Source organism: Mycteria americana, chromosome 20, assembly GCF_035582795.1.
Source record: "Mycteria americana isolate JAX WOST 10 ecotype Jacksonville Zoo and Gardens chromosome 20, USCA_MyAme_1.0, whole genome shotgun sequence".
NCBI lineage: Eukaryota > Metazoa > Chordata > Aves > Ciconiiformes > Ciconiidae > Mycteria > Mycteria americana.
In genome coordinates, this window is record NC_134384.1 from 2,622,932 (window position 1) to 2,637,570 (window position 14,639).

The 14,639-nt window shown below is 41.5% G+C and overlaps 1 protein-coding gene across 5 annotated transcripts in view; it reads right to left on the minus strand.

Moving 5' to 3' along the window:
• Nucleotides 1-14,639, minus strand: part of SRGAP2 (SLIT-ROBO Rho GTPase activating protein 2) — a 112,133-nt gene that overhangs the window by 17,865 nt on the left and 79,629 nt on the right. For all 5 annotated transcript variants that reach the window (XM_075522028.1, XM_075522025.1, XM_075522026.1 and 2 more), the window contains exons 11-17: nt 12,857-12,941; nt 10,048-10,075; nt 8,050-8,080; nt 5,946-6,006; nt 3,875-3,952; nt 1,805-1,939; nt 334-439 (exon numbers count right to left, since the gene is read on the minus strand). In XM_075522028.1, the coding sequence (XP_075378143.1) occupies nt 334-439; nt 1,805-1,939; nt 3,875-3,952; nt 5,946-6,006; nt 8,050-8,080; nt 10,048-10,075; nt 12,857-12,941 (524 nt within the window). The remainder of the gene's footprint in view (nt 1-333; nt 440-1,804; nt 1,940-3,874; nt 3,953-5,945; nt 6,007-8,049; nt 8,081-10,047; nt 10,076-12,856; nt 12,942-14,639) is intronic.

A 14,639-nucleotide genomic window follows, 5' to 3' on the forward strand; every position in this document is an offset into this window, starting at 1 on the left:
AAAAATACACTCCCTCTCCACCACTCACATTATTTAGTACAGTGCAGGTGCAGAACCCAGTTTCCGACCCTCTCATATCACTTTTTGCTTGGATTACCAGCACATTATTCACTTTCATTTCTGGAACTCCTTTGAGATTGCATTCGTATCATTGGGATGAATTTTGGCAAGGCTGAAAAGCCCAGGAAGGCAGATGCAATAGCAAGGTACTGTGGCATTTGCACCTTGAACTGTTGCTCAAATCACACGCAGCAATGTTAAGGCTGGTTCTGCCCTTTATTGTGTTTATACCAAGTCCTACAGCAGGGCCATGGTGCTCTCAAGGATACTCACTGATTGAGGAACGCAAAGAGGTATCTCATTACAATCAGAGTGGTCTTCGGCAGGTTCAGAAGCACTTTCCGGATGTGGAGCGCTCTCTCTTGTAAATTATCCATTGCTGAAAGGAAGAAAGAGCATCACAGAGTCACCATATCACCATACCCACAACTTGCCACCGAGTCCAAATGCAACCAGTATACCATGATGGTTCCTGTGCAAACTATGAAGAAGGGCAGCCAGCAGAGCAGCAGCAGCAGGAGGAAGGAAGGGTCTGCCCATTTTCCGGATCCTCCAGCGCTGCCTGGCATGGGAACGCAAAGGCTGCAGAACCTGCTGGCAAAGCCTTTGACAATGAAGGTCCCTGAACATGTGAAACTTCACTGCAAGTTCCTTCCTAGCGTGGGAGCACTGGATGTCATCTGTTTCAATAGTTCTGGCACAATAGCTCATTCAAGTTAGCTTAGAAAGGTGGGTGTTTAAAAAAGAAATTGTATAACACTCAAAGGAAAATTAACATAGTTAAAGGGTGAGGCAAAAAGCTCTGTGTGCAGCAGCCTACTGAGAAATAAGTGGGCAGCATAAATCATCTCAGAAGGGAGAACTTATTTGGAAGCAGATTTTGCTTTTCACATAATGTGAATTCAACTCTGTGAATGCATTTATCAGGAGAAGAAAACCACGAGTCATTTTAGAAGCAGTTATCTTCTGCTTTACTTCAAAGGCTGCCACCGTAAAGGCCATTTCACTACTTGGACAACAGCATAATTCTTCAATTCTGAAGGACATGGCAATAGTCAGGCCATTTAAAATGAGGTCGTTCACATACAAAAAACACAAACAACCCTCTGCCCACCAAAACCACCTTTAGAAACCATCAAAAATGTTAACAACTGGACTGTGGCTGCCCTCATGATTGATATTCTTTAACAGGAGACAATAGATGGCCCCTCACGGTTATGAAGCGAAAAGGTATATGACTGCTATCTTGCCAGCTAAAGAGAACATGCAGAAGCATGGCAGCAGACATACAGGCAGCGTGTATCTATCAACGTCAGGGAAAGCACACAGGGCAAGAAACCCTGCTGGCGATCCCCGCTTCTGAGAGGGAATTTCTGACACCTTCCAATGACAGGTCTTAAAAGATTATTTTTCGAAGTGGAGGTTTTTGTTGTATTCTGTTTTAAAAGAATCCTGTCACAAAGCGCTGTCTCAAAAATCCATGACGCAGCCCTTAAAATCTATTCATTTCTATCTCCTTGCTCATTCATAAAAAAATTGCCATCAGAATAAGGATGGCTATAACCAGGTAAATGCCCAGACTCTGGCTAATAGAGACCAGGATACCAGTGCAACCCGAACCCAACCAAAGTAACCATAAAAAGATTCTTTTGGAGCCAGGAGAAAGGGGGAGGGGAAGAGAGGAAAGCGGAAGATGAGATTAGAAAAATTAATCCTATTTCTTTCCAGATCTTCACATACTTACTGACACAGGCCATCAGGTCATGAAAGATATCCTTGGGGAAGAGAGGGTGCTCCAATCCTCGAAAATAGAGCTTCAGAACTCCTGCTATTGAATCCATGTCATGGTCATTCTGGTCCCCAGCCAATGGATCTTCCCCTTTATGACAAGCAAAGAAAAACAGGCAAGAAAAATCACAATACTGGAGAAAAGAATCAGACTGGAAGGATGCACCTCAGCTGGAGAAAAAGATTTATGCAGCACAAAGTTAATCCCAGCTACTCCAACTGCACTACAACCAGCGTGAGATAGAGAGAGATCTCTCCTGTGCATCGCAGTCGAGAAGGGAAGCCTCTGACAGCAATCCCAGGAGACCTGGGACAGCTTTCTATGAAGCAGATTACAGTCTGACACCGGAGCGCCGGGCTCACACCCACGGAGGGTGGTGTTGCTCCTAGAGAGGTAGTAACACTTCCAGGCTCTGTGATCCAGATATTTTGGTAGGGTGTGAACTTCACAGATCCACCACGGAGGTGAACATTTCATCAGTTCAGGCGCGGGTCTTTATGCAAACTCACAACGTCAGCTAAGGTGGATTCAGTGCACACGCAAGAGGCGGTTGAGCATCGCGCACTTGGCTCAGCAGGATGCAGACATCTTATGTTGAATTGGGGGGGGGGAGTGTTTCTGGGACAGATAATGTGTCACTGCAGCTATGCCACAGCTTTGTCTGTATTACAAAAGAAAAGATGCCCACTTAAGGAGTTGTTCCCTAGGGAAAACTCCCTATCAGATATAATTCGATTTAACGATGGGGCAATCCTCAAATTGAAGCTATATATATCCATTATACGACTGAAATTACCAAAGCTTGCCTATTATCTTAATAACACACAGGATAATAAATGGGCCACTACAAACCGGAGCATTATCCTTGATATTAACTGCCACCAAGGGCTCTGGATGAAGTAATAAACTGCACAGACATTATTGTTAACTTTGTCAGTTCTGTATATCATATGCTTTATGGAGACAAGTGAGATGAAGAAAAAAAAACACAACACCCCCTTCCCCCCCCCCTTTTTATTTCTGCATGTTACTGCTGGAACAACTGGCTATTTTCCCAAGATGCCTGGTATTTCCTTTATTTAAAAAAGAGGTTTTCCACTCTGATATCAAGCCTTTACTTGCAGCCTATGATACACATTTCTGCTTCCTCTATTCTTGAGGATTTTAATTCTCAGGTAGATGGAGATGAAGAGAGGTGAAATTAGATGCCATGTTTCATACATGTTGTACATGAAACCTCTTTCTTCCCAAAAGCAAAATAAACTTGCTATGCCTAAGTAATTACTGCTCGTCTCTTCCAACAGCAAGCATAGAAACACACTAACTATGTTCTTTTAGAGTGATGTATTCAGGGAATTAACACGAGCCCCATCGTTTTCAGTCACCCAAGCAAGAATGGGGAGACGGCCTGCAAGGACTGCCTGAGGAGCAAGCTCTTCTGAACCTGCTCTGTTAGGGAGAGCAGCCCAGCTAGAAGCTGATGAGTCAGGAGGCTCCCAGCCGTTCTTTGCCTTTGTATGGAATGGTTCTTCGCACAGAAAATCAAATCTATTAAAAGCTATGTCAAGTTAACAGTGTCTTGAAATTTACTTTCTCATTTGCTGATATTTAGAATAAATGTAGCCAAGCTGTGCCTCAAGAACATGGAAAAACAAAGAATTTAATCCTCTAGCAGCCAGCCTATTCACAAAGAGCTGGGGGGGAGAGGGTAGGAAAATGCAGTTACACCCAATAATGAAATTCTCTATATCCTTTAGTGTTACAAACAATCAATAAACTATCAGACATGAGAGAAGATTGAATTCAGAATATTTATTATACAGACACTCTACAGGATATAAAGCAGAATGCCAAACAACTGAGTATTCAAGGTTAATGAGCACTAGAAAAGTGTTTGGGCTAGACTCGCTTAGGAAAGAGAAAAATCAAAGGAACAAAATATAGCAAGTTGCATTCAAAGAACACCACTTCGGAACATTTAAACAAATTCATGCATTTGGCAATAATTTCTGAGATCCTCCTTACCTCTCTCAAATGCATTTTTTATGTCATTTACTTCAACTTGTGACCCAGACACTCTGAATATCCCTTCATGCTGCAAACCTGTAAGACAATAAGAGATGTTGGCGACAAGAAGATAAGATAAGCTAGCACCTTCACCAGCTATAGCATATATGATAAAGAAAACATAAGCAACACAGGCAAAAGTATGCTGTTTTAAAAGCCGTCTTTCCCTTATGTGTCCAGGCACGTCCAGAATATGTAAAAACAGAACTCAGCACCACGGAGAAAAAATATTAACCCTTCTTCCTAAACTGACAGAGTAACTGGGTTATAACAGCCACGCATGTTATCTTTTACCCTGAAGGATCCCCAAAGGATTTTACAACCCAGGGAAAGTCATAAACTAACGGTATATCAGCCAGAAGTAAAATACGGCTAACTACACAATGAAGCAGTTTATTTTGCAAGAGCGATACCGCAAAGGCCCAGAGCAAATCAGCCAATTGAAACGGAAGCATTTAATTACCCCAGCACGACCTGCTATCTAGGGGTTTAGGACAGTCTTTAAGATATTCTTGCTAAAAAGTAAGCATTAGCAACGTCATCAAAACCACTTATCAAGTAGGCGAGATGCTCCAGTATACTACCATCATAATAGTTTTGTTGGTACATGTAAGATGAGCAACAACCGTTACAAATCAACTAATGAACGAAGTATATGCTTCACGTAGGGAAATCAACTCCCATTCATTCAAGCCTTTTAACTGTAGCCTTTCTGAAACAGGGAATGCCGCAACACCTTTGCTTTATTTATAATAACGGCTATAAACTCATAAGCTCTCTTGAATGCATCTGTGGCCTCTTCCTCTCAATTTCTGCGACTGGTTTTATCGCAAGGCAATGAAACCTTTGCAGTGTGTGGCTGTAACTGATAGCTGTGACACACAGCTATGAACAGTGAAAAGAAACAATCCCAGGCGCAGAGAAGCAAGAATGAAAATGACATTCATCCCACACCTACGCAGCAAAACATTTAGAAATGTCAGGCTACCTCCAACAAAATTCATTCCTGCAGTGTAAGTGCGTCAGGCAGGCAGTTTTATCATTTCTTCTGCCCGAAGTGGATTTGTTGTATAAAAGCACATTCCTTCTAACTACAAACTGTACCTGTAAGGCCACAATCTGACATTCAGAGCAAAAATTAGTTGAGTCTGTTGGAAAATCTTTCTGTTGGGGATCTAAGCTAACCCAGGAATATGAGTCAAAAAAAAAAAAAAAATCTCCTGATGGCCCCAATTTGGTTTGCATTGCCATGTGGTTTCAATGAATTTTCCAGCAAATGTCCAAGTATGGCCTTAATGAAGGATTATAGCACTTGGTTCTTCCAAGTGATGATGAGAATGGGACTCTAGATTATAGTTTCTAAAATGGTAATTAAACAAGGAAAATGAAACGAGACCTGCTATCCGGCTCTGTGTCTTGGTTAATGAAGATAAATTCAACCTCTTTCTACATATGTTAATTAACAGCTGTTTCACATGCTACTAACAAATGAGATCGATTAAAAATGAAAACAAATTACAACAAACATAGAAAATCTTTTACAGCATTCAAGGCTGTGAAGTTAACCTTCGAAACAGGTATAAATCATCTCATTGCAGCAATAAGCAAGCAATTAATTCACTACTTGACCTCCTACATTCAAATACTTAGAGTATTCCTCCTCCTCTAGAAAAAGCATGATTATTGTTGGTGAAGGCCACATTTCAGGGCCCAGAGCAAGGCGAGTGGAGGTGAGGCATGAGTGGTATCTAAGGATGGGAACCTTATTTTACAAGAAACAAAGGGATATTGTTGGAAGAAGAACATTTGCAAGGTCAGTTATTTGCAATAACCATTTGGAAAAGTGATCACACACACAATACCAACAATATAGCTAAAAAGTCAGTGACAATTTCCTTATATTGCAGTCTCTAGGATTCCTCTGCATAAGCACTGTGTCCTGAGCTACTCCGAACATTTTTCAGAAGGCTTCTGTATCACTGTTCATTTTATAGAAATATCACAGGATACCTGTCGTCCATAAACTCACCATGTCTGCTAATGAATCGTATGCAGCTCTCCACAACCAGGGGAATGGCTTGTGAGGAATCCTGCGCAAAGAGAAATTTAAACACGAGCAGCAGTCAGAATGCAGAGTGATGGTAAAAGTGGAGGGGGAAAACAAAAAGGGGGGGGAAAAAAAAAAAGAATGGAAAGCAAATTTATCCTCTCATATGCCATATTCTGCTTCCATGCAGTTCCAGATATGTTTAGTTTCTGGACTGATTACCAAATATCTCAAATACGAGCAATTTCAGGATTGCATCAAACTCCTGCTATTTTGTCACAAACATTTAAAATAGCTCATGGGTACCCTATGGGCACAAGCCACTAAGTAAGGCGCACCATACAGGTACCTGCTCATGGAAAACACTGTCTTCAGTCCAAACGCAGTAAAACCTTCTAGCTCACCAGTTTCCAGCTTAAACAGCATTGAGACTTGCAGTATGGAAACAAGCCTTTACGATTCCCCAGTCTCTGCTTCACAGCATCACAGATTACTTTTCAGACAACTGAATTTCCGCAGTGATTCCTCCCACTTTGGGGAACAGCAACCAAGCAACAGAAGTGCTGCGGTTTGCTTAAGGTCAGATGCCGGTGATTAAAATTACCATGGGATTAAAACTTGCAAGCTTCTGTTTATGTGTAGCCTCTTCTGCAGTAGTTTTGGACAGCAATGCCTCTAATTTATATCAAAATGCTCACTTGCTAGGATGCTACGGTATCACATGTCAGTTGGCTCAAAAGGATGACAGTCCTCTGCTCAAAAATACATCTAAAAAAATTGCAGTTCAACCATTTTCCCAACTTGTTTACATTTAATATTTTTTTGTTTTATTGAAATGTCATAGAACTTGGTCATATACTGACAATTAATAATTTCTCTACTAATTAGCCATAGCCAGTTAGAACTAGTTTTCTATATGCTGTACAGAACAATACTAACCAATTAAGAGTACTTCAGAAGCCATTCTGCTGCTCAACTGGCCCCTGAGGACATGCTTTATTAATAATAATCCAAAACAGCATTATAATCCCCCAGACTTATTTTGGAGTTTGACAGGAGGAACCCACAGAGAAGCACATATTCTGGGTCCCCAGCAGAGATTAAAACTCTCAGAGCAGTTAGGTTTTAAACTGTTAGGGCACAATCAAAAAAACCCCATTAAAACCACATGTAAGTGATTTCATGTAGGTTACTGCGAGCTGTGGATTCAGTGTTTGCGGACAGATTAGTTTTCAATTTAGGTTTTCGAATCACAGACCAGTCTGCCAGCTCTACTCGAGTCAGAATATGTTTCTGAGACACCTCAACAACTACTTGTGAAAATGGCAATCCAGACACACCCATACTTCACTTTCAGCATAGGAAAGGAGCATTTTTAGAGCATAAAGGAACAATTAAGCTCAGAAGAGGAAAAAGGGTTGATTCTGCAAACTGAAAACACAACCTGCTCTCTCACTTAATTTCCAATATACAGGGATCCTAAAAACTACAAAGCAACACCCCAAGACAGACTGTGTGAAATGAAATTCCAAGCCAAATTTTGTCTTTACAGTATCAACAAGAAATGTTGGGGTTTTTTCCCCCCATCTCAAAACCACATATTTTAGCTCATCAGGTACTAAAATGTAACAGATTATCCACCACAGCCAGGAAAACAAAGCATCGCTGTTCTAAGTCTTTATTACAAGAAGGCACAACAAGCGAGCAGTTACTGGCTTAACAGCATTGCAGTAGGATACCAGTGAAAATACAGGGAAAGGGGACAAAGAAACAACAGCACGAAACCCATAAACCGTGACTGTCCAGACAGCTCAAGGCTGTTTGCCACTTCTGGTTCCAAGTCCGTCAAAACAGAGAGCAAAATTATTTTAAATTTTTGTCAAAGAAAATGAATCAAGGCTGTGGACCCATGCTTTATTAATTTCAGTTACTGAACAAGCAGACACCAGTTCCACTTGAACAAGACTGAAAAGGGCCATGTAAGAGAGGGAGGGAAGGATAAAAACACTTCCCTGTTTTCCATCTATCCTCCTCTACACGCACACACACCTATCCCCATTTTGTTACTTAAGGAAATGTTTATTACCTGCTTCCTTATGGTGGAGCTGCGCCTGCCGCTGATGAGATCAGAACCGCCCATTGGGTGCAGGAGGGAAAAACAGAACAGAAAAGTCAAGATAATCCTCTACTATCATCGTTCTCCTTCATTCGCTATTCCAAACCACACGTATTTTGGAGGAGGGAAGGAGCTAGATATACAAGTCAATCACAATGACTTAGTCTCATTCAATTTACGAAACTTCAGAACGATTTTAAGTGACTTTAAATCAGTAAAAACCTGAAATAGAGACAAGGGAGTCCACTGCTTTGACAAAAGATTACCCTTGACATTTTAATTCCAGCCATATGGAAATCTGTTCTATAGGGCTCCTTGTTCAAGATGAAGTTTGTTATAAATTGCATATAGCTGTTCTCTGAAAGAGCCACTCTACAGAGGGGAGACGTAGGTGGGAGCATGCCGGTTCCTACTGTGCCGTTAACAGCAGCCATTGTGGAATCTTTATTTTATGTTCTGATAAGACTTCAAATCAATCAATAAATAAACCCCCCTCAAACACCAGCACACGCTAGCCAGGCTAAGCCTTTCTGGTATAAACCATGACGGTCTCATTTATGTATGTTGGTAGACATTAATTGTAGAAAAATAGGAAAAAAAAAAAAGCCTTCCTTTGCCAGGATTTTTCCCTCAAAATTTATTACTGAGGTTTAAAATTCCTATAGTTTCTTGTAAAAATGAAGCATGAGAGATAATAGTAGAGAGGCCCTAATGTATCATTCAAGCCAATTCCCTGCTAGGGCAGATGGCTGCTGAATTATAAATAAGGTGATTAGAACTGTGATTTTTAAAAAGACTGTACAATGTGTTAATTCAGGGGAAATTCCTTTTATAAAAATCAAAAACATTGAATGAAAAAAAAAAAAAAAAAGAAATCAGATTCCACGGGCTGTCACAGACAATAAGGTCTATTTTAAAGTATTAGCAGTAATGATTCTTTGATATTTAAAATTGTTTCACGATTAACAATATTTTATTATTACAGATGTCAGGCTCTAATTAGGACCTGTCAGCTTTGCTTTGCTGCAAAGAATGTGAAAAGTAGTAATGACTCCAGATCGGTAGTAATCACCTTCCTTTTGTTAACAAGGCAGGATGATGCACAGCCCCTACTCCAGCTCCTCATGCCCAGCGGAGACCCTTGAATCCATCAATTTGGAGATGGTGATTTGTTATGTTTTATAAAAACCCCATCAGGAGAAGCTTAGTTATGGTTCTGTGATTGGTCCTAATTACAAATGAAAAGTTTATTCTGCATGATCTCTATACGGCTGCAATCCAGTTCCACGGCAGAGCAGAGAGCATCAACAGGATAGAGAGTTTTCTGATGGACGTTACTCAGCCCCGTACACCAACCATGTGGATAAACCCTGCAGAGTCACGGGCCCATCTCCCTTACAGAAACAGGAATGTGTTTATAAAAATCTTAGTTCGAAGAATACTTCTCTGGGTGAGAGTGCCAAATTAAACAGTTTCTCACACCTGCCCATCCCCTTCCTGATCTGGATTAAATGCACCGGGGCAAGAAAAAGTGCAAGACCTCCATGCATCTTTTTTTTCTTTTGTTCCCCTTTGGTTATTTTTAACCCCAATCAGCTTCCCAACCTGTTGCAACGGGCAGCCCTGCCAGCAGGTGTACGGTCACAACTGCGGCGGCTGCACAGGGCAGCAACAAGCAAGGAGAGGTGTTTAAGCAGGCACTGCATCAAAGGAAATATTCATTACTCCGCTGACCAGAGGTTACTAAACATGTGTGTAAGCTGTGCCACCACCTTGCGCTGATGTAGGTAATAGCGATGGTATTTAAAGCCATATTAACTAGCAGGAATTTGCTTATATATTAGCTAAATGAATATATTTTTCTAACAGATACATATCCTGGGTTGGTAACTGATCTGGAATGGTAGTGACCAATTTGCATCAGATTTTCCTTAAAAAAAAAAAAAAGATTCCCTGAGCCGCACCTACCTGGCAAGGGAGCAGTCAGTCCTTTGACCTGTTAAGACGACAAAGAAATACAGCATTAGGAGAAAGGAACGGGAAAATACTTTTAACCGCTTTGTAAAGCCAGTTGTGGAAGGAGGTGGAGGAGAAAAACCATCAGGGAGGGAGGGCGGGGGCAGCTCTGAGGAGCCGGACAGGGGCTGCCTCCCCCCGGAGCGCTGCTGGGGGACCACCGAAGCCCACCCACCCCTGCCAGCACGGCTCTGCCGCGGCCGACCAGGAAACGCAGCAAACAGCTCAGGCTGCCCGAGGACTCTTTCTTTGGAAAGTATTGTTTTCGAAAATTAGTTCCCTGTGCATTCTAATTGTTGACTTCTGCTGCCAAAAAACTGGGCTCGTCAACCTCTCCCTCCCTCCTCCTTCTCAGGGGAATTGGTGGGGCGAGAGATTATACTTTATAAAGCCACTTAGTAAGATTGAAAACATTCACGGATTTGTTAGCCTACAGACTGAACGTGCTGGCATTAAGCTATTTTGGGAGACAGACGTTTAATGATATTTTACACAAACATATTTATAAAAGCGTTCCATTAACTTGCACTGAGTTTGCAAGGAAGCAGCCAAGCTAACGACTACTGCTAATGCAGGCATCATTTTAAAATAGCACAACAAGGAGTAAGAGAGACAGAAAACTAGTATGTGCCTTTGGGAATTGCACAGGCCAGATCTTTTGCTGGTATAGATTATCATCAGTGAAACCATACTGATTTACAGTAGCTGAAAATCCACCTTCCCTACGATGCCTTCCTGCTCCTGGGGAGATGGAAGAATGAACGAGGGAAATGTCTAATTGCTGATGGCTGACAATTAGTTGAACACATCTCGATAGTCACTTTCCTCTCCCCACGTAAAGCCAAAACAGTGCATAATTTACATGAAAATGTTATTCTGAAGCAGAATTTCCAGCCATCTGTCCCATTTCCATCATAGAATATTCATATATATAAATTACACGGCTGTGGCAACATCAAGGGGCTCCTACATTAGGGTGACAAATGTGTACAGTAGGCAGGGACATAATTACTTGTAGATAGGAAGACTTGCTGCTATTTTTATTACTGGAACTTGTCATCTTTAGATTAAGGTAATTTGCAAGAGGACTAATAAATGTCACCTGAGGATGGGGCAAAGAACAATAAAAATCGTAACAAAACCGTGAATTTTCCAGGGACTGAAGACACGCAGCTGTATGGATATTTTTCAGTAAAGCTTCTAACCATGCTCCGGGGACTTGTGAAAGGAATTTTATTTGCCCATTTCCCAATTAAGTGACATTTTATGGATAAGCCTAGGCACGGTCCCCAGTTTGTACCATTAACCTGCTAACGTGGTTTTGGAGACAAAATGTACCTCCCTTTCTCAGCTCCTTTTGATCTCACAGATGACAGAAGTGATTTTTTTCAGAAGCTGCTGGAGCTTACCCTGACACACACTGGGTCTCTTCACAGAGTGACTAAGAAAGCTCTGGTATTGCAAAGCAACCACAAAAACACAGAAGCAGCCTTTAAATCTACATCGCAATACAGAAATCGCATTTAATTTCCTCTTCGTTTCCCCCCACCACAGCTTGAGATGGGTTCAAGGGGCAGGCAGGTTAAGAGGAAATAGGTCTCGGTATGCAGAGGTCAGCTATGATCCAGGAATGTGATTAGTCACAGGGGCAGCATGGGTGTCATTTGGGGATATTTAGAGGCAGAAAAAAAATACCCTAAGGACATAGATCTTTGGCTTCATCCACCCTTTCTACAGGACAGCTGAAGAGACGAGCAACTCAAAACAATAAAGCTCAAAACGATGGCAACATCCTTTCCTTACCTTCTAGTGGTTTGGGTCGGATAAACATGAAACTCTTAATTACTGTAGCAGTAAGTATTTTATTTTTATAGTGCATTTTTAAACTGAAAGCGAAGCACTTCAAAGACCACATGCTGTTTAAGTTTTCATTCAGAAGATTTGCACACCATAAACTGTGGGGAGTCCAGTTAAGTTACATATCAAACCACAAGCCCTGCTCCGGCATATAAACCCAGGAAAGAGTTGAGCCATTTTTTGACCTGACATTTAGACTGTTAAAACCTTCTCCTCTGCAAATACGAGGCAGACAGGTTTCTATGGAAACTTGGATGCATAGTTTAAGCATGTTTGGCCAACAGGATTTGCCCATACCATGAAGGGAAAGAAATCTTCCTTTGTTCTGACACTAATAGCAAACGCATATTCAGTTCTGGCTGCTGCCCCTTGTCTAATGCCCTCTAGATAGGCAACATATTTCACATGCTCTGAAACGTGTTTGTTATTCTCCTAATAAAAGCCTGTGCTCACATACATTAGTTTGGTTTGGACTGAACGCACAGAGGTGAGAAGCAGCTAAACTACCACGCAAATGAAACTTCTGACCAGCCTAACAAGGCAATACTTCTGAACTAAGCAGTAAACTGTAAATCACAAGGTTTACCCCAACAGAGATTATTAAGCGAGAAGCAGAATGTGCGTGTATGGGGAGAGGACAGGACGAACGAATGGGCATATGCTTCATTTTAACAAATAAGCGATGCACATTAGTGATTCATTAAGCATTTTCCATTCACCATTAATCAAGCAGCCATGTAGGTCATTTGGCTTTTCCATCACACAGATCGGAAAAATAAATTCATAAAACATGAGTATGTCCACTTTGCATCAGTAATCCAAGACCATTACACGCAGTCAGCTGACTAATTCAGTAAGTGCAATAGCCTGGCTAATAGCAGTGACGAGCGCGTCCCAGACTCACTTTCTCCCAGGGTCTTCTGAAGAAGGTCGTGTTTGGCTTGGAGCTTCGTTATCAGGTTCCTGCCTTCCAGGTACTCCTTCATTTTCTGTGAAGGTGGAAAAAACCAAGATCATGAGTGGGCAATTAATTTCTTTGATTGCATCTTTAGGGTATTGGATTCTGAACATCATGCTGAAGTACAGAATTACACTGACATTTACGGCGCAAAAGGTGCACCAAGTCCTCCTGCTTTATGTATCTACGCAAATCTGGAGCTCGGTCCCTACGTATCTGCAGTGCAATTCCTATTGTTTCACTGTGGAATCAGCTGAATGTTTGGCATCTTTTAGACATCTGAGAAGCTGTCATGCATCTCCTCTCCAGACAGGGTGAAATGGAAATGCGCTTCCCTCGCGCGTCACAGGCAACTGAATGAGCAATCTGTTTTAACAAACTAAAAGGCTGCTACTGTGCTTATTCTCTCACTTAACCTCTCTCACCCCACTTTACTTGTCAAATAGTGTGTCTGCCTCCACGCTGGATGATACACAGGGTTGCAGGGGGGGCACGGGACAAAACAAATAAAGATACTATTTAAGTTCAGATTTGTTCTCTCGGTGAAATATTATACAATCATGCAGTCATTTTTCCCACTTCTTCTTGATTTTTCACAGCTCTTCAAATGTTAGTTTTTTACAGCTCTCTCATCTCTTATTTTGCAGTTCAGAACAGCATTATTTATCTTCACTGTGCTGCAGCGCATAAAATACTCTGCTGTACGGTAGCCGTCTGCATTATAATTAGGACATGTTTACACTCAAAAATACATAAATAGCACATAACTCTTCAAATACCACAGGCCATTCTTTAGAAACATGAGATATTTTAAAAATTCAGCTGGCAAAATGAACACAAAAAGGATTCTCATTTAATAATGAAACGTTCCAGTTCTTGTCTTCACCTTTCCCCAATTCTATCCACTTTCTTCCAGTTCTGGTCTAGTATTGCCAAATTAGACTGCAAATCCTTAAGGAAAAAAAATGGTATTTTAGCCAAGAGAGTGCCTGGACCCTGAGCAATATATACATATACTGCGACACTACTGAGGGTTGGGGGAAACCGTCCAGGAGCTAACGAAGTTTCCATTGCGGGCTCCCCAGCAGTAGTGTGTACTGACACGACTAAAATGGCTGAGCTGGGGCTTTAATTAACTGCCAAAAGTCTGTGTTTTACGTCCCTTTGGTTGGAAGAAAAATTTCACAAGAATTAAGTCCCTTTGGAGACTCTCAGCAATTACTGCTTCCTATAATAATATTGAACTTTGTTGTTGTTTTAGAAGAAAACAGGAAGCGTGATCACTGTGGGGAAAAAAAAAAAAAAATTAACCATATTTTGCGGAATTTCCCCGTAGAATCTATTTGCCAAGCCCCGACTATGTATTTTGCTAAATCAGCTAAATTTTTGCATCAAATCTTGACAGAAGAAAACATGAAGAGTGTAAGCTGCAAAAATAACCAGAGAATTTGCAGTGGGGATTTGAGGAGAAATCTGCTTCTGGGAGGTGCCGAGCTCCCCATCTCAAAGTCACAATCAGGCAAGGGCTAGAAGGCTCAGCTCCAAAGAGCTCTAAGAGAAGCTTAAAGATCAGCAAATCAACTTGATTCAGAAGAGAGTTAAGCTTCCCTTTGAAGCAGATATAAAAACTTAAGCTCAGCCTACCGATGGCTGCGGTTCAGCGTGGGGCAGGGCAGGGGCACGCTGCTGGCACTCGCCGATGCTCCGGCTGATCGCTCCGGCTTTGAGG